Here is a 20,609-nt window from a genome sequence, read left to right on the forward strand (position 1 = left end):
AAACATTTGAAAATAGGTTTATAACATTTGGGGGGGGTACATAGTGGTTTTCATTTTGTTCAAATTTGATTTTCAGCACTAACAACAGTAATAGCTTTTCCTTAATTAGAACAACAGAATCTAACCCTACCTTCCTCTTTGATGTTTCAGTTTGTGTCCTGAATTTGGAACCCGGTGGGCAATTTAAAAAAATCATATGTGCTGATTTCTGTTCTGTCCTTCTTTCTGTCTCTGTCTCCCCTCCCCGATTCCCAATTGTGCAAAGAAGAAGGCCTCCGTCGACTCATCCCGACCAATTGTCCTGCAGATTGCAGAGTCGGCCTACAGGTTTGGTCTGGGTTCCATTGCTGGAGGTTAGTTATGGATGAGTGCAAATTTTTCACTTTTATTATGCCTCTGATATTTTTTTCTCTGATTTCCACCTTGCAGTATTAAAGGACAAAGCCTTCTTTGGTCTTTGCAAGCCAGTTACCTGTCTTCACCTCTGAGATGGAACAAAAGCAAAGGGAACTTCTCCCCATACCTGCATGTGATCAGGGACTTCGAAGTGGCTTTTTCTCTTACTTATCTCTTAGCATCTACTATAGGCTTTTTATTTTTTATTTATTTATTTATTTATTTATTTATTTTTAACGTTTATTTATTTTTGGGACAGAGAGAGACAGAGCATGAACGGGGGAGGGGCAGAGAGAGAGGGAGACACAGAATCCGAAACAGTCTCCAGGCTCTGAGCCATCAGCCCAGAGCCTGACGCGGGGCTTGAACTCACGGACCGCGAGATCGTGACCTGGCTGAAGTCGGACGCTTAACCGACTGCGCCACCCAGGCGCCCCTACTATAGGCTTTTTAAAGATGGGTGAATAATAAGGTTAGGCTGTAGGTAATGCGTAGGTAAAACTTTGAACTGTCTATGACATCATTTTATCAGAGACACTTGAATGAAAATCCACAATTGTTTATTAGGAAAATGAGTACAGTTTTAAAATCCGTACATGCAGAATTTGTTTCTTTCCTCGATCAGGCTTCTCTTTGATGTTAAACACCTTCCCCTTTCCTCTGACTGACCTTTCTTCCTTCTGAAATACTGGTTTTATTTGATTTTAGCTGTCGGAGCCACTGCCGTGTATCCCATCGATCTTGTAAAAACTCGAATGCAGAACCAACGATCAACGGGCTCTTTTGTGGGAGAACTTATGTATAAAAACAGCTTTGACTGTTTTAAGAAAGTGCTACGCTATGAAGGCTTCTTTGGACTGTATAGAGGTTAGTGCCATGTGCTGAATTCATGTAAGGTGAAATAGTAGCCGAAGGTTTGGTTTTCCATCTGTGTGCCTGAAAAGTATTAGGGAGACTGCATTACAGTGGAAATGCAGCAGATTCTCAATTATCCATGCTAATGGGAGTAGGCTGGAGGCATCTAGGGCATGGCTAATCAAAACAGCCCATAATCTGAAAGCCATTTATATTGCTCTGTAGTATGTTTTACTTCTTAAAATAATTATTTTTTATAAATATCTTCAGTGGGTTTTTTAGAAGGCTTATATTGTTTGTCTTCTTGAAAGAATTCCACTCACCACCTAAGAGGGAAAGGCATCTTGGGGACAGGACTGAGCCTACTTGGGATTAATGATTGTCCTTGAATATACCACATAAAAGTCTGTCAAGCGGATAACCAGGGGTTCAGTGGAGCCCTCATTACTGCCTCTTAGTTAAAGTTGCCCCTTCCTTCCTCTGACTCTGTACCCAGTGGAGTTGATTCACACGCCACTCTAACAGGGGGTCCTGTCCTGCTTCATCTAAGCCCTGTCCTTCAGTCATCTAAGGTTCATGAAGCAATGAGAACAGTAGTGAGATGTATGTCATCACTAACAGAAAAGATCCCACAGGTCCTGACTACCCTTCCATTGGCATTGGCCTAAAGAGGCTTGACTTGGCTTCCCCACCTCTCTGTATTGCCTTAGACAAAGAGAAAAGAAGAATTTTGCATCAGCTAGAATACAGTATTGCAGGGTGGTTCCAGCTGAGCCACTTTGCCATTTGGCAACTGCGCTACTGGCGGGGTCTTCCCTGCCTTCCAGTGCTTGCTATAGAAGAAAACAGTATTTAGTACTCTGCAGAGACAGACCTTGAAACTGGCAGTCATGTAGACCTGGGCCTGTAGGCCTCTTCTGCCATCTGCTGACTCTAGTCTTCATCTTAAGCACCCAAGTTTAAAAAAAAAAAACAAAGACCCCTCTTGAAATCTCTCACCTTAGAAACTAAGAGGTTTTAAACTCCAGAGAAGGTCCGTTTTGCAGGTTCTATTGTGGAGGTAGATAACTCCCATCAAAGGCCTTTTGATCTTTTCTCTGCCCTCTTTCCCTCACCCCCTGCCTCTTCTTACAATTGAGAAGGTCTTTGACCCCAGGTGATTGATGATGACCCTTACAGGGTCACTGCCTTCCATTTGAAATACTTTTCTCTCCTGGTGACAACAAACCTCACAGATGAAATGTCTCCCAAGTAGTACAAGGTTAATGTCACAGTGCCTGCTTTGCAGTGATTCTGGCAAAGGCTGCCACCTTACCTGTCCGTGTGGGTTTTCTGCCTGGAGACATTTGAGCCTCAAGCCAGAAGGAGGACAGAGCCTTGTCGTTGCTTCACAAACTACTTTTATGGCCTTCCCTTGGTATTGGATTTAAATGTCAAGAGTGCCTTTAGGATTGTGAGAAATACTTTTTGTCCTGCTGAATTTCTTTAATATGCTTGTGTTGACCTGGTTTGACTTAACATTGAGTCCCTTCTCTTTCCTCTTTGACCAATGTGACAAATCTTGATTCTTGGTTGCACCTGGATTTTCTTCCTTGACCTATTCTTTTAACCCCATAGACAGAACAGCTTAAAGCATACCTGAGTACTGGTTACTGGGCTAATAATACAGGCTATCCCACAAACCTCTTGCTATTTCAGTGATTACATCTGTAAGATGAGGGGGACTGGTTTTAACTCTTAAGGGAAGGGGAGTCAGCCTACTAGAGATGGAGGTTCACTTTGAAAACCAAAGAGGCAGTCCTTACCTTTTTCCTGGTTTAGAAATTTAAGCCATTTATCTCACCTGTTTTGGGTGCCTGAACCCTAATGGGTTCTCTATCAGAGGATGCTAAATAAATAGACTATGAGTCTAAGAGTAATTCTGGGAGTCATCTGTATTTATTTCCTCTGTTTTCTAGTAAATAATTATAAAGCAACAGATCTACTGTAAAACCTTGTTTAGCTTTGTTCTGTAGTTTGGATCTTGAGAGCAAATAGATGATTGGCAGTTCAGGTTTTAAAAAAAATGACTTATAATCTTGCTTTCTAAAAATGACCTGTTCCTCTTATTGACTGGTTGGGGACCACTTCTTCTTAGTGCCTTACACATAATCATTAATTAATAATAATTGTATGTAACTGCTTATTTGTAAATGCTGGGCGAGAAAGAGCAGATAAAAATGGGAATCTGTCAGTACTAGCAGAAATTATAATGGAAACAACAAAGACCTGATGTATTCCTGGGAATCGGTATTATAACCCGTGTGTACAAAGTCAAGATAGAACACAGCCTACATGAGATTCTTTGACTATAAATTTCTTATTAAATGTAATTTTAGTGTTTACAAATTTTATTCTAGGGCGCCTGGGTGGCTCAGTTGGTTAAGCGTCCAACTTCAGGTCAGGTCGTGATCTCGTGGTTTGTGAGTTTGAGCCCCGCATTGGGCTCTGTGCTGACAGCTCAGAGCCTGGAGCCTGCTTCAGATTCTGTGTCTCCCTCTCTCTCTCTGCCCCTCCCGCACTTGTGCTCTGTCTCTCTCTGTCTCTCAAAAGTGAATAAATGTAAAAAAAAAAAAAAAACTAAAAATTTTATTCTAAGGGAAACTTAAATTTCAATTTTGGGAATTTAGAATCGCCTCTGATAACGCTTCATCCAGCAGGAATGAGAAGGTGTCAAGAGGACATCTTGGATTTATAAACATGTTTTGAAATATCAAGTCTATTTTTTCTTATTATGGAATTTTGCTTAATGTGTAATTTTTCTGCATCAATACATATATGATTGCTAATATTTCCTGAATAGTATAATTTGGGAATGTTGCATAAGTAAGATCTCTCCCCCTATTTTAAAATTATCTTTATGCATATTTCAGAAAAAAAGTTGACAGTTAAGCTTGAAAGAAGGTGCTTGCAGGGTGTATCTATTAGAAGGTTAATAAGCATCTCTCTCCCTCTCTTTTTCCCTTTTCTTTCCATAACAAGAATCCAGCTCTCTAAAGGGACACTGTTTTTGTACTGAGAAGTAATTCCTTGTGGCACTAAGTAATTCCTTAGTTCTTTCTAAGGAACTCTTGAGCATACTCCACCGCAGGTTGTTTTTCACTTTCCTCTCTCTGGCAGTCACCAGCATCTGCATGCGGTCCTGGAGGTTGTCCAGTGGTGAACAGGGAGTGAACTGGGATCACTGCCCCGGCGTCCAGAGGTGACTGATAATGCAGCTGTGGGGAGTGTCAGCAACCGCAGCAACTGTCCTCAGTGGACATGGTGCAGTCCCGTGCCCCACCCCCACCCCTGAGTGCCACAAGTGATTTTAGTATTGGGGTTTCTTCCGTATGACTATCCATGTCTCTCTGCAGCTCCCTGTCCCCTTGTCTCCAGGAGTTTCTTATTTGGTGTGTGTTGTGGGGTGGGGAGGGCAGGTCAGCAAGGATCCCCTTGGAAATCCTATAAGACTGACTCTACAGACCTCCTCTATTATGTAGACTACTTTTTTTACAAGAAAATGATCGATACTCCAAGGTTTTTCTATGATATTTGAAAATCAGACCCTCCAGGCTGAGTCTGTCTGTATGGAGGGAAATAACACCCAAGATAATCCAGATCTCCCTGAAGTACTTATAAAAGTCTTCCTGTGTTTCCTCCCCACTCTGCAGCTTGATTTCATGCTCTCAGGTGTTTAAAATCCTTAATGAATTACCTCACAGTTCGTTTGGGTTGAATGAACCACGTGACCAATGAGTCAGTTATTAGCCTGCTGTGGACTTGGCATATTAAAGAGAAACAATTGTGAGGCACCTGGGTGGCTCAGTCAGTTAAGTGTCCGACCTCAGCTCGGGTCATGATCTTGTGGTTCACGAGTTGTAGCCCTGTTTCAGTCTCTGTGCTGACAGCTCAGAGCTGGGAGCCTGCTTCAGATTCTGATTCTCCCTCTCTCTCTGCTCCTCCCCAGCTCACTCTCTCTCTCTTTCTCTCAAAAATAAATAAAAACATTTAAAAAAAAATTAAAGAGGAAACAATTTATTGGGTAATCATCCCCAAATAAATGCTCTTGCCGGTCCAGGAATAACTAATTTCTGCCTTTAAACTTTGCTATACTCTCCTCCCTCAGATGTTTCAGGTAAAGAGATGAGCAGCCTTAGAAATTGGGAAATGCTTAGGGGAGGACCTTTGGGGAGAATGACAGATTCAAGAGAAATCAGAATCTATGAGAAATACTTCTTTTTTTTTTTAATGTTTATTTATTTTTGAGAGAGACAGAGACAGGATGTGAGTGAGTTGGGGCAGAGAGAGGGGGAGGCACAGAATCTGAAGCAGGCTCCAGGCTCCAGCTGTCAGCACAGAGCCTGATGCGGGGCTCGAACTCACAAGTTGTGAGATCATGACCTGAGCCGGAGTTGGATGCTCAGCCGACTGAGCCACCAAGGCGCCCCAATGAGAAATACTTCTTAAAGGAAGGTTTTTGTTTTTGTTTCTGTTGGTGGAAAGAGCTATAAAGCAAACCTGCCAGAAAGAGAAATTCGATCATTTTATGAATTAAACTTAATTTGGAGCACTACTTAATCTGTGAGGTAACTGGCAAAATAAAAAAAAATTTTAATTAGACTACTGATTGTTGCGAAGTCTTAAATGGGTCTATTTCAAGTTGTCTGTATAGTGCAAAAGCAGTCACCTTCCATCCTGGAATGTTCTCAAGGTGACATCTAGAGGATATTGTGATGATATCTCAGGAAGTTATTGATATGTTTGCATTCTGGAAGGAAGTTTTATCAAACAGCTAATTTAAGTGAGGCCTCTTGTGGTTAATGTCTCTACAGAAGGGAGTACCCAAATTACATGGGTCCATGGTAAAATTCCTTCTTGCGTAATTCTTGTGTATAAAAATAGATTTAAAAAAAAATCTAGCACCCAAATAATGGGTTCGAGTTTCTACAACTGTTTTGCATAACTTAAGAACGCATGTGTTTTGGAACCAGCTACAGGGAGTCCTTGAACTGCGCCAGTCATGGGTGTCTGTCCACATCCAGCAGAGCTTCTAATGAGCACAAACTAGATTGGTTTGAACCTTATTTTTTTCAGGTAGTTTTTGCACATTTCAATTTAGGGTAATAAGGTTTTGAAAGGATCAGAAGGCAGATATTTGCTTCTAGGAAACTGTAAGCTTGGATAATCACATCTGCGGAAATCTACAGTAAGCCAACTGTACTGAGCACAGGGTGTTAACGTAGGAGGCAGAAAGAGCACAAAGTCAGACCAAGGTGGGTGGGTGTGTTGTCAGAGGCCTGACAGGGCCAGATGAGAACAGCAGCGAGCTTAGAAACTTGGGAAAGATGATGAAAAGATTGAAGGAAACGAAGCCCAGCAAAGAAAAGGTTGAGTGAGGTAGCTCCAGGCCTCTAGGATGGTAATTTATAACCAGCTGCTGCCACTGCTGAGGCTGAAGCAAGGGGAGCAGATGAAACCTCGGCAGCAAGGAATTAGTTGAGCTGGAAGGAAAGATAAGCAGGAGTTGCCGTGTACCAACCATAGTGAAAAACTGAAGGAGGGGGATATGACCTTTCTTCCCAATGATCTTCACTTCTAGGAAACCAGCCCCGGAAACAGAGGAGGAGTCAAAGGAACTAAATCTTTCCTAGACTATAATCAGTATCATTCGTTCACATTTTGACAGTCTCTCAAAGGCAATCTGAGCCATGGCTGAGATATCAGATGGTTCTTGACATGTGCAGTAAAACACGTAACCTGGACGAGCGATCATTTACATCTGAACATCTGCACCATGCCCCACTCCCCCTGCCATTTCCCCAGCTCAACTGCACAGTTGAGGGTGGGGTTGGGGTGGTTCCCCAAGAGCCCGCTGCAGACCTGGAGTGAGCCCAATGCTCTGAAAGGGGATAGCCGAGGTTGAGGGGGGTGGGGTGGAAGCGCCTCATGCCTCAGGGCAATATGAGTCAAAGGTGGACAGACAAGCGGTTGGAGGGGGAGGGAGGAAAGAAAGCTTGAACAAGTGAAGAGAGAAGGCCATGGAACTAGGAGCAGGAATAAAAGCTGTGAGACTGGGTGCACAGAGTGCTGATAGGTCCAGAATGAAGGGTAATCTGATGTTGAAAGCAAGGAGGGGCTCTTTGGGAAGATGAGGGCAAGTGTGGTGGCCCCTGCGGGGAGGTCAGGAGGGTAAGAACGTAACATCAGAGGGGTTTCCTCCGGGTTGAAACTAGATAACACAAGAAAGTGCTTCACATGCCTTTTGCCAGAGGAGCAGGGATGGTGTATGCCCTGATCTCCCCTACCGAAGTCTGCTCTTGGCTCTGCCCCACATGCCTTCTACCCTGTTGGACATGCTCTGCAGTACCTGTGTCCAAGCTGGGCTTGTTTTTGTCTGACCTGAGACAGAGATGCTGCATCGGTTATGGAGATTCTTCCTTGTTGTGGCCCCTTGGTGTCTGTGCCCCCACCTGTCTCCTCCAGCCTGGTCTTTTGGGATAGCTACTGCATGGTGGTAACCCTTCTCCGTGGACTGTCCTCCTGGCTCCCAACCTGCTTGCTGCTCCACCTGAGCCCAGTCCACAGTGCGTTCTCGACTCTGACTCGTTCACCAGGTTGTAACCTGCCACTTGGCCTTGCTGTTCGGTGCCTTCAGTGTTTTAAAGAGCCTCATATTCAGGACCCAGGAGGGGTGGGTGGAGGGATGATGTGGATGCCCACCATACATCCACCCTCCTTCTGTTGTGTGAAAGGGCCAGTCCACGCACGGCGCTAGCCCAGTGCCAGGCGGGACCCAGAGAAATGTCTTGGAACAGTCTGGGCCAGAAGAAAAGCCTTTACAGAGCAAAGGAGAAAATTGGAGCAGTAAGTCTACCAGAGTGAGCAGGGAAAAGCAGAGCACATGGGGGCTTGAGTGCGGTGGGGGAGCTAAATTCAGCTGAGTGCTGCTGCACAGTCACCAAATTCTTAGTGACTTGGGACGAGCTGCTTAGCCTCCCTAGATGCCAGTTTCCGTGAAGGAAGAGGATAGTGATGATGGTGATGTTGATGAAGATAAGAACAGACTGCAACAAAAATCACTTCTGTGGTACTTCCTGTGTGTTTGGAGGGCTTTACGTATATGAACTGATTTCATCTTCAGAACTACCCCATGAAGATGGTACTGTGTTTGTGTCCATTTTATAGATGTAGAAACTAAGGTACAAAGAGATTGGGTAAATTGTCCATAATCCCACAACTAATAGAGAACAGAGCCAGCATTCAGACGCGGCATCTGGACCCAGACTCCACACTCTTAATCATATGATTCTTCGGCTGCTCAGTAGAAATTGCATGGTAGAGAGTTGCTTATCTTCAGAGGTTGGGCACTGTTTAACTTTTTTTTTTTTTTTAATTTTTTAATGTGTATTTTTGAGACAGAGAGACAGAGTGTGAGTGGGGGAGGGGCAGAGAGAGGGAGACGCAGAACCCAAAGCAGGCTCCAGGCTCTGAGCTGTCAGCACGGAGCCTGACATGGGGCTTGTCACGGGGCTTGACACGGGGCTTGAACTCACGAACCACGAGATTGTGACCTGAGCTGAAGTCAGACACTCAACCGATTGAGCCACCCAGGCACCCCGAGCAGTGTTTAACTTTTTAACGGAAACATTTTATTTTAACTTAAAAACGTAAAGATATGTTGTTATTTCTGTGCTACTTCCTTATCTTTGCACAGAGTAAGCAGGGCCCCTAGACACTGTCAGACCAGATGCGCCCTCACATCTTGGGCACAGATCTTCTAAGGATAGGCATAATGCTATGAGGACAGCATTATACTCCTTACTTAATTCTGGACTGAATATGACTCAGGCCGAATTGCCTCTTGTAAGGAAGAGAATCAAGGATATGCCTTGGACAGGTTGATGATAGAAACATGACCTTTTTGGATAAAGAAGGTTTTGAGTAGCATCTAGCTCTTTGTATACATTTACTCATATAATTATTGTAATAAACCAGTGAGTCATCATTAGCATCCTTGGTTTTACCAGTGAGGAATCTAGAGTTCAAAGAATAACATCCCCAAGATCACTCAGCATGAAAAAGGTACAGACCTGGGAGTCAAGCCCAGGTCTCTCAATCTCCAAAGCCCAGGATCCAAGCCATTCATTTTGCTGCCAAGCCATTGGAAATAAATAGCTTCAATTAGCATTATTAATGAGTTTCTTTCCTAGTTCCTTCCAACTCTGAGACTCTATATTTCTGAAAGATTTTTAAGTAAAGAATAGCACAGTAGCCCTCTGATCCAGCATACTGCTCCCAGGAACCCCTTTTTGGGTGCCAGATGAAGCTGGAGTTGGAGGTTCCTGATGTGGGCTTCGTTCCCACGTCTTCAGCTCAGTTCCCATTGGGTTGCAAAAGGGATAGTGTGATTTATATCTCAACCCCATGAAATTTGAAGACAAAATACTATATTAATATTGTACCCTGTAAATCTTTTCTCGCATTAGCAGCCTTCTGGTAAAGTTTGCCAAGGAAGCATTGCCATATGTGCTGATGGAGCTGAACTAAAATGAGAAGATTAGAAAACTAACCACACTAATAAATTTCATTTGAGGCACTTGGAAAATAGACTGCTGTTTTGACAAGTTAGAAACAACACACACATCCATTCTCTGTTTCTGATGGTTAAAATGAGTTTCCAGACTCCAGCAGAAACATCTTATATTAGAAGCCTAATTTTTCTGCTGAGTTACCCAGATGTCATACATATATGTACTTTCAACTTCAGTGTGATCGTACTGAAGTGCTGTAGCAAGACTGGCTGTTTTGGGCGTTACTGAGCCACGTTCCCCTGCCCCCCCCCCCCGCCCCCCACCAAGTCAAGGAACCAAGAGGGTTATTGAAATTCCCAACTCTGTGACTTGCCATTGTCCCACGGATCATGACCACTTGCGAAGGGCATTTACCCAGGGCTGATGGTGTCAAGGCCCACATCTGTAGTGCCACTCAGATTGCCATCAGATTGCTGTCCACAGCCACGTTTGTTTTCTCATTTAGCCAGGCCAGTTGCCACACGAATGGTACTTACCCAGGACTCCCCATGTGCCAACATCTGGCCCAAGTCTTAGGCATGGATCTGTACTTTGGTTTTATTCTTACTGAGTTGAAGTTATTCATTTGGTGAAACTCAGGGCTTCTAATTCTATTACTTTAACCTCTTAATTACTCTCTGAGTCTTAGCTCTCTGCCTTGATCATCTGTCTTTCACCCGCCTCTAGAACTTTTTACTTTTTAAACTTTACTCTCTACTTTAAAAGCCACCGCAGGTATCTATAGAATTTGGTGCACTCTTCTTCGCGTGACATGGGAGAGAAGTTGTGGTACAGGGCACCAGGTAGGGTCACCCCCTACAATCAGACCGCCTGGGTTCAACCTGTTCCCCCATCTAACAGATGAGCGACCTTGGGCAGGCTCCTTGCAGTCAGCTTCAGTGTCTGTTGATGGGATAAAAATAACTTTGCACTGAGTTACTCTTTTGACTTGAGTAGATTAAATGTGTTGATTCACAAAAAGCCCATAGAGCAGTGTGTGGCATGTAGTAAGTGCCCCCCAATACCGGCCGTTGTCATCATCCCTACCACTGCTATTTCTGACCAGCCTTCACTGATCTTGTCCCAACCCTGAATGTGCCATGAACTTGAGATTTGGGGGCCTTTCACTCACAATTCCCTCTGCCTGGCCACATTGCCCTGCATGCTACCCACATCTCTTTTCTCTGGTAAACCTCTGCCTGTCCTTAAAGATCTAGGTCAGGGACCTCTCCTCTTTGACGCCATCCTCCGTCCTATAAGAAACTGGTGTTCTCCAACACGTTCACATAGTTCTTTGGATACCTCTGGGCTGTGGCACTCACCGCTCTTTTTTAAGGTGGTTTATCTCCTTTTGGGCACACCGAGACACCTAGGGTTCCCTTTTCTTTTAAACTGAGAATCTCTCCTAGGGGCAGCACAGATTTACCATGTCCATCCCAGTTCCTTCCAGTCCCAGGCATGCAAAAGGCACTTGGTAAATGTTTGCTGAACAAATAAATATTTGCTGCCCTATATTTAGTCTTAAATACAGGTTTTTTTCTCTTTTGTTTGGTTTTGATTTTTGCTGTTCACGGTGCATTACTAAATTTGTAGTGAGAAAAACAAATCTCAGTAGCTGAAAATGCTGGCTGAAGTGATTGTACCTAACACCGTAGTCATTCGGCTCTGTGGGCTGTTTTTTATTAGTCATTTTAAAAGACTGTCACAGGGTAGTTCTAGAGACAAGAGATCATCATTTAAATCACAGTGCTTTCAACTCATCCTTGGTTTTGGTCTACAATTTAATGATGAGAAAAATACATCTAGAAAGTAAATATTTAACTAAACATTTTGGTCCCTGACCTGAATACAGAGTGACATGGGAATCGTAAATGCTAAGATGTAGTTACAGCAGCTCATCCCGATATTCTACCTGTAGAAATTAACATTGTACTTTCATAACGTAATAACAAAGCCTTTCTTCTCCTATTAGAGACATCATATTACCTCATAGGGTATAAGTAAAAGATTCACAAGCGAATGTAGTTTAGAAGGAGAGAACACTGCCTCCTTTGAATAAGAGCACTTGCTTTGCCCGATAGTTCATGTTTTCTGTGCTGCTCTGGGTCATTTAGATTATAAAGAGCAAAGCCCTATTCAAACTAGCGAGAGCAGAGCTTGGGTAAGGGTTTACTTGAGAGAGAAGGAAGGCAGAGCTCTCGCAGTGATCCCAGGGCGGGAATGTCCCTAGAACTAGCTGGCCTCGGAGGGACCAGAAGATGGTCCAGGCTCCTCCTCTCATCTGCGCACCTTTCGTGGGCTGTGTTCTCTCTCTGGCATTTGCTTCCCATTGTCTCCTCTCTGCCATCTCACTTCCTTTTCTTGTCCTTATTTTCTTAACACTTCACTGTGGCATTAGCACCTCCAGGGCTTCAGCTGGCGGCGTTCCCCACTCCACAGGGCGTCTTCTCAGTTTGTGCCCCTGTGCTAACTGGCTCTTCACCTCTGAGGACTCGGTTATGCTCCTGGGGGAAGATTCCTAACTGGCTAGCTCTACTTCTCTCCCCGCCCCTGCCAGGAATATAATTTAATGATTCAACACTTACACATAACACCCAGTGCTCATCCCAACAAGTACCCTCCTTAATGCCCATCACCCAGTCAGCCCATCCCCCCACCCAGTTCCCCTCAAGCAATCCTCATTGTATTTAAGAGTCTGTTATTTAAGAGTCTGTTATGGTTTGTCTCCCTCTCTGTTTTTATCTTATTTTTCCTTTCCTTCCCTTCCCCCTATGTTCACCTGTTGTGTTTCTTAAATTTCACATATGAGTGAAATCATATGGTATTTGTCTTTCTCTGACTGATTTATTTTTCTTAGCATTAATACCCTCTAGTTTCTTCCATGTTGTTGCAAATGGTAAGATTTCATTCTTTTTGATTGCTGAGTGATACTCCAATATATGTATAAACCACATCTTTTTTATCCGTTCATCAGTTGATGGACATTTAGGCTCTTTCCTTACTTTAGCTTCTATAGATAGTTGGCTGGCTCCACTTATGGTACCAGATCACAGGGCCCAGGTTGCTGAACTCAGTGGCTGCATCTATCTTCGGTGTCTTACCCTCGTCCAATCAGCTGTGGTCCTGGGGTGCAGCAGGCTCAAAGAGTGGCTGTCTAGAGAAGACCTTGCAAACTCATATGAGGATTAAATGAGTTAGTAAAGTGCCTGACACACAATGAACAATTTGTGAGCTGTTTTCAAGTTAGTTCCTTTTAAACAACATTCTCATTAGCATCATCCTCATCACTCAGTTCCACAATGAAATGAGCTTTCTCACCTTTTTTGTAAATGATAAGGCTGTTTTATATGTACTTTTTCTAGAACCAGAAGCACAGAAAAACACCTCTTTCTTGTAATGATATCAGCAGAGCAAGAAAATGATGAATGACAACTGTCAGTTGTCCTTATTGCCATGTTGGCATGGGGGGGAGGACCTTGGTGAACTGATGCTCAGACCCTAAAGTGTAGAGCCTTTCCCAGCTGGAGCAGATTACCATGATGTCGGAAAGAGGTCCAGGGCTGTCAGATGGATGGATGGATCAATCGATTGATCGCTCTGTCTTTACAATAAGCTCAAATTATCTTTGAAACCCTGCGCTACTCAATAAAACATGTCTGCAGGCTGGATACACACAGCCCTCATGCTAGTAGCAACTTTTGTCCGTGGGCTTAGGAAGAATAGTATGTGCCAGGCTGGTGTCTCAGAAGACTTTGCAAGTGAACCCTTTTATGTCGATGAATTAGAAAATTGTCCTTGATAAAGGCTAGCATCATGAAGCCCCTCTCGAGGACAGCAGTATGACACTGGGAACAATGTATTCTGATCCTCAGGGATAGCTTGCTGCGTGTTTCCAAGAAAAGGCATATGCCTTTGATTTTATTTTCTTAGAAAGAACAAATGAAAATAATAATATTTTTTAGTTTACCTATATAGGTCCACTCCTGCTCTAAGTTCCTTTCCTGGAAGCGGCTGTAACCTCTCCCTTGTGCTCTGATTCGTAATTCCCACTCAGCCTACATGTTTAAAACTGAACTCTTCACTTCTCACCCCTTCATCTGTACCCAGGTATTCATGTCAAACCCACTTTTTCTTTTGCTGTCTCCTCTCCTGACCCACACGCGCACGCGCACACACACGCGCATGCATGCACCCACACCCACACCCATTAGTATGTCCTGTCTTTTTTCCACCCAGCAGCAAGAATTGGTCTTTTTAAAAATATGAATTAGCATATCACTCTCCTGATTGAAGCTTGTAATTACTTTTCATTGAACTTAGAATATTATTAAACTCAGGACCCTGGCCTACCATGTGGCGGTAGCATCTGGCCCCGACCTGTGTCACGCCTCACTCCTGCTTTGTGCGAGGCGGCTCACCAAGGTTCACCCTCATTTTTGAGCACACCAGGCTTGTTCCTACTCTGCTTTCTTTGCCTTATCTGTTCCCCTTCCAGAAATGCATTTTTCCCTAGTTGTCACGTCTTCGGAAAAGCCTCTCCCTTGCTTCCGTCTGAGGCTGGTCCGAGCAAGAACCTTGTTTGTCTTGTGCTTGTTGCTAAGTGAATGAATGGCTAAACTGTGGGCCTTTGGGGGTAGGAGGGATGAGAAGAGTGTTAGAAAAAATAATCTATTCACTACAGTGCACTTATTTCACTTCAGAGGCAGAAGGGAAAAGAACAAACTTACAGAATAATGAGATTTCCTGTATCACTAATACTGTTGACTTACCCAACGTGCAAACGACCCAGAATATGAGAGGGAATTTGCTTGGGCCTGATGTGACTCTGAGACACATTAGTACTTACACATACCATTCCGAGTATTCTCGTTAAAAGGAATAGCAGAAAATCGCCGCAAAGATTGCCCCAGTTTTTAGATGGTGATCCTCTCTTTAGAGCTGTTGATTTGTTTAGTTAACAGTAATTTATTTAACATACTTCTACTTTTTGTTGTTTTTTAGGTCTGTTGCCACAGTTATTGGGAGTTGCCCCAGAGAAGGCCATAAAACTTACAGTAAGTTTTTTGAGTTGATGCTTCTTAGGAAGGGAGTTTGCATACACGCAGGAGTCCAGCAGATACTCTCATGGGAAATAGTGGGTTTGTGTTTCCTCAGAGGCGCTGGCTAATCTCAACCGAGGCCCTCGTGACACCCAGCTTCTCGCTGTCCTCCACTGAACACCGAACATCCACACATGTGATGTTGTATTTGAACAAAACTTACAGCGGCTGCTACCACCACTACCGCCACTGCCACAGCGGCAGAGGGGGCAGCACTTGCCGCTAAGTTTGCCTCGAGACCGACCATATGAGGCACAGTGCGTATGATCTGCTAGTGTTTAATCTCAAGCAAAGTGTGACCCAGAGGTTAGATAAGGAAAGTGTGGTCCACGGGGTTTAAGTGTTTACCTGTGTTCACACAATTCACGAGTGGGAAGATTAGAATTCGAAGCCAGATTTTTCTGACTCTGAAGTTCAATTACATGTGCTGTTTATAGAATTCATGTTTTGGGTATATTCTCTGAGCATCTGCTGGGCCACATGTTCAGGAGTCTGAGTTCTAGTTGAAGTTGATCCTTTATCCACTGCCAGGCTCTCATGTAACAGACGGGCGATTTTCAGGAAGTTTGTGGAATGGGTGGATCCTGCCTTTCTATCACGAAGGTCATAAAGCCCCAGGAAGTTCAACTCTACTTTTAGACTGGGCTCTGTAGCCATGGTGCCTGAGATTTTTTTACTGTGTTACTGCGTGACCTTGGGACACCTAATCTTCTCTGGCTTGTAGCTTCCAAAACCATGATTGATTTTTAAAATTTCTTGTAGTACATACCAATTTGAGTAGATGATACTTAATTAATTAATGTTACTGATGTTGAGAATCCCTAGATACTGAATTTCTATTAAGCTGAAAATTCTGCTTATTCAACTTTGTCTCAGTAATGAGTTTTGTTTTAGATTAAATTTTGTTAGAAGACTTGAAAGTGATTTTTAATCAAACTCTGTGAAATAGTTTTTAACTTCTAAATCATATGGTTTTATTTTGTCCCTCATGTCAGTATGTCTCTCTTATGCTCTTGTGGTTGCCAGACATATTTACATTTTAGGCTTATAAGCCATCTCTTTTCCTTTTCCTTCTCCTCCTCCTCCTCCTCCTCCTCCTCCTCCTTCCTCTCCTTCTCCTTCTCCTTCTCCTTCTCCTTCTCCTTCTCCTTCTCCTTCTCCTTCCCTTCCCTTTTTTCTTTTCTTTTCTTAACATTTTATTTTTAAGTAATCTCTTACTTAAAGAGTAATTTCCACCCCAGTGTGGGGATGGAACTCACAACCCTGAGAGCAGGAGTCACGTGCTCCACCGACTGAGCCAGCCAGGTGCCCCTGGCCATCTCTCTTTCAGTTTCTTTCTCCCTGAAACATCTGGAAGATACATAGATAGATAGACAGACAGAAGACAAACTACATATGTAGTTGAGGGTACTTATCAAACTCTTACAATTCTTAATTTACTCAGTTTATGATTACTTCAGTATACTTAGAAAAAGAACATACTTACAGTTGTATATTTATGTGTGTTTAATGCCTTTCTTTATGTTTTTCATCATCTCCCATAAATATTTTTCTTTAAGGTGAATGATTTTGTGAGGGATAAATTTATGCACAAAGATGGTTCGGTCCCACTTGCAGCAGAAATCCTTGCTGGAGGCTGTGTAAGTACCTTTTACAGAACTCTGTGTTTGAAAAGATTATTGCACATGTATATCCCCACCATGGTAACCTAACGTGGACTAAGGCTTCTGTTCAACCACAGATCCTGTGCAAGGGCAGAGCCTTCTAGGGCACGGACAACCATTCCTGAGATGGAAGGGTAAACGTTCCTGATCTTATTGCCTGTTAAGTCATGCTTGTTAAATCCATTATTGCTTTTGGTTGGTTCTGCAGTAGAGGTCATTTGTGGCAGAAGTGTTTGGCCTTTGAAAAAAATCTTTGCTAACCTTTTTCTGAAGTTAATTTGTAGCACGTTCTTTCCTCATGGCACCCTCTGCTGGGTCAGGCACTTAAATATGTCGTTTGGAGTCAGCAGCCATAGCTCTGTGCTTTGCTTTACCTTACAATACCAGCGACTCCTCAAGCTTCTCTGTGCTTCTGGAAAAAGGACACTGGGAAAAAACTGGCTGACTGTGTTCCGCATTGTCAAAACTGCTTGGAATGAGTATTTCTTTATATGAATGAACAACCTGCATCTTGTTCTTAAGCTCTGCAAAACATGATGTCTTGTTTTATCTCATGTACAGGTTTGTTCATGTGAATGCAAATACTTTAAGTAAATTAAACTTTTCTACAAAGACTGGCACTATTTAAAGATAAGGTTGGTTAAGTAAACAGACTTTGATCACCAGGGCAATACAATATCGGTATATTTTCCATCTAAACCTATGTTTCTTGTGAGAAAGATGAGGTCACTTACTTTTTTTAATTAGCTTGTTCTCTGCAGGGAGTGGTACTCACAAAATAATCTTTTCTTGAAAATCATTGCACTTAGATGGCAATGGCATCTAAAGGGCAAACACCTGAGAATATTGAACCTTTGTTTGGAAAGGGCTTATTGTCCTCACATTGAATGGGGGTTCCTTGAATGCAGCAGGAACTAAGAAGTCCTAGTCCTGGTAGTTCTTAAGAATTAGGTGGAATTTGGCTAGTGCCTGACTCTCTTTCTGTTTGATCACTGACCTGTCATAGACGGCCAAGTAGGATCCCCTTGTCCTGTAACTTTAGGAGCATTCAGGATGGAAAAAGGGAGGCTTTAATGTCCTAAATAAAAAGAGCACACAATAATAATCAAAAAGAATATTATTAGAAGGTGTAACAGCTACTCTTCCTGGTAAGCAGTCTTCATTTGAAACAACCATAGTGTTCATTTGAGTAACTAGATTTTCTCATTGCAAAGTGGCATGGCCACAGTCTGTCTGGCCTGGCCTCCAGGCTGGCGCACGGGACTTGAGCTAACAGGGTATTTCTGTAAGTCACATGGGTTTGCTTTTCTGAAAAAGTCAGGTTTTAAACCTGCTTAAAAAGACATGATTGTACATCTCTGTAAGAATTTAAAATGTGAAATTAATTATGTGAAACTGCTCGAGATTTTGGCAATGATCTGGAGGTTTATTTTCTTTTTAATGAAAACATTTTGCCTGCACCCGGACCTGGGTGCCGGGGAGATGGGTTGTGGCGCGTCCTGTCTGCCGTAGGTGGTCTTGTTCTCTTGTCTGTGGTCGCCCATTTTAAACCCAAAGCACAGATTGGCATCAGAAGTGGATGCCTCGTCATTGTAAAGAGGTGTAGCCCTTCTTCAAACCTGATCTAAACACGGGCTTAAAACTGGAGCCACTTGGGCTTTGCGGCTACTTAAACTATCTGTGAAAGGAGGTCTGCCGTCCTTCATCTCAAAGGCTGGTAGACAGCGGGTCCTCGATGTTTCGAGTCTCCCGTGTTGCTCCCGCCACCAACGCTGCTTTAAGATGAGAGAGTTTATTTTTCGAGTAAGCAGTCCTGTAGGTAGCAAACAATCCAGACCCTTCAGATCTCTGAACAGTGGGACGGATGATCCCATCTTCAGTGTGTTTTTAAAGCAGCTGCACCTTCCCTTGCCAGCTGCGACAGCATTTTCCCATCCTTGGAGCCAGACACACACCTTAGAAAGTCCTGTGAGTTCCAAAGCCTCGTCTCTCCACCTGGGAATACAAAGGGCTTTGAAAGCTTGGGTCACGTGGCCAGTCCCCCTTCTTAGTTCACCCGAGCATGCCAGGCAATGACTTCTGATTCCCCGGGGAGCTCCCCTTGCTTCGTTATTACTGAGAATTAGTACACATGGCTGACTTTTCACTTGTAACTGAAGCTGCTCATTTCTTTGAAGAAAGCCTTTTCTGTTTTATTGTCTGTTTTCTGCAAAAACAGGGAAAATCCGTCAGGAGGCCTTTGTCTCATTACCTTCATAGCACTTAGCAAAGCTAATAGTCTGTTTTATTATATTGTTTCAGAAAAACAACCACAATGATAGTAAATTTGGAGGAAGTTTTTGGAAGAAAAGGGAATAAAATTAATACCCTTTATTAATTTATTTTTGAAATAGTAGAATCTCTAACTGAAGAGATAAATCTTCGGTGTCATTGATATGGATAAAAGGGTTAAATCTGGCTCAATTTTTAATGTCATTGTTTGCACTGAGATTAGATTTCAGTTAAAATTTGATTTCAGTTTTCTGAACATTTCTGTAGATTCACACTTAACAGTAGTGATATGTTCAGCACAGTTCAAGACTAAACGAAATGCTGAGCCTGGGGTTTGCAAACTCTGAGTCTGAAAGTTCTTTGTGGTTTGTGTTTTCTCCATACCTTGGTTTTCTACAAGCTGGTAGTTGTAGGAGTTTTGACAGAGACCCAGATCCTCAGGCATCCCTGCACAAGTATATACCTTCTGTTTCTTTCCATTTTTCCCCTTCTCGGGTCACGAGCTCAGCCCCTGTAGGGGGACATGATTGGGGGTCACTGTCAGTGATGGTGGGGCTCACAGTAAATATGGTAAAGGGAAAGGGGTCTGTCACTACCCATTTCCAAGTAGATTCCCAGTGACTTTAAAAACATACTATCTCTCACCACGTTGTTATTACTGTGTTGCTGCTTAGAAATAACACAGGTAATGCCATCTGGTCTGGAAGCATCCGTCCTTAACATAATAATTGTGTGTTGACTGTTTTCTCTGCATCCAGTGAAATAAGAGGATTGAAATCCTGAGAGGTCTGGGATCTTCATTTCTTGATCCTTCAATCTTAACAAGTCTTCAGATAAGGAAATGCAAGTGGTGCCATTACTGTTTTCAAGGACAATATAAAAATGATGATTAACTTATTTGGCAGGAAAATAAATCCCCATTGAAATAAAAAGAAATGAAATAATATTCACCAGGAAAAAAAAAAAGTCAAAGGATGAACCTCTCTCTTTTAAAGCTCATAGTCAGTAAAAATTACTTGCATACCAATAGAAAATAATAGCATTCTGTAATAATTTTTAAGGAGACAAGTAAACATGCTTTTCGAACAATGGTGCTTTGATGATGGGTCCACAGTAGTCTCTTCCTGTTGAGATCCATACACATAAACACACAGATGCTGATTGGTATGTATGTGTGTGTGTGTGTAATATATCTAATGCTTATGGAAGTTTATATTCATTTCAAGTGACAGAAAGAATTAATGTGCTCACATCACTGGTTTTGAAAGGGATTGGTGAGATTATGACCACTGATGAAAACATGGCATGAAGAGCAATCTTAATTGCAGTCTCCTGCAATATGACCCTGACGTTGTTGCCTGTATTCCCATTGTTACCGGTGATTCCTGTATGCATATTTCTATGCCTGTATAGCAGTGTATCAGAGACCATTTTTTGAGGCAAGTTTTTATCATTCATCTTTTTTACATGACATTCAGCCGCAGTTAATCCTCACTGTTTAAAAAACAAAAAGAGGGGCGCCTGGGTGGCTCAGTCAGTTGAGCTCAGGTCATGAGCTCACAGTTTGTGAGTTCGAGCCCCGCGTCGGGCTCTGTGCTGACAGCTCGGAGCCTGGAGTCTGTTTCGGAATCTGTGTCTCCCTCTCTCTCTGCTCCTCCCCTGCTCATGCTCTGTCTCTCTCTCTCTCAAAAATAAATAAACATTAAAAAAAATTTAAAAAAAAATGATACAAG

The 20,609-nt window shown here is 42.9% G+C and overlaps 1 protein-coding gene across 8 annotated transcripts in view; it reads left to right on the top strand.

Moving 5' to 3' along the window:
- The window catches only part of SLC25A13 (solute carrier family 25 member 13), a 183,779-nt gene that overhangs the window by 114,878 nt on the left and 48,292 nt on the right, over positions 1-20,609 (top strand). For all 8 annotated transcript variants that reach the window (XM_053218425.1, XM_027071932.2, XM_053218423.1 and 5 more), the window contains 4 exons: positions 269-353; positions 1,105-1,263; positions 14,844-14,896; positions 16,501-16,581. In XM_053218425.1, the coding sequence (XP_053074400.1) occupies positions 269-353; positions 1,105-1,263; positions 14,844-14,896; positions 16,501-16,581 (378 nt within the window). The remainder of the gene's footprint in view (positions 1-268; positions 354-1,104; positions 1,264-14,843; positions 14,897-16,500; positions 16,582-20,609) is intronic.

Source organism: Acinonyx jubatus, chromosome A2 (genome assembly GCF_027475565.1).
Source record: "Acinonyx jubatus isolate Ajub_Pintada_27869175 chromosome A2, VMU_Ajub_asm_v1.0, whole genome shotgun sequence".
Taxonomy (NCBI): domain Eukaryota; kingdom Metazoa; phylum Chordata; class Mammalia; order Carnivora; family Felidae; genus Acinonyx; species Acinonyx jubatus.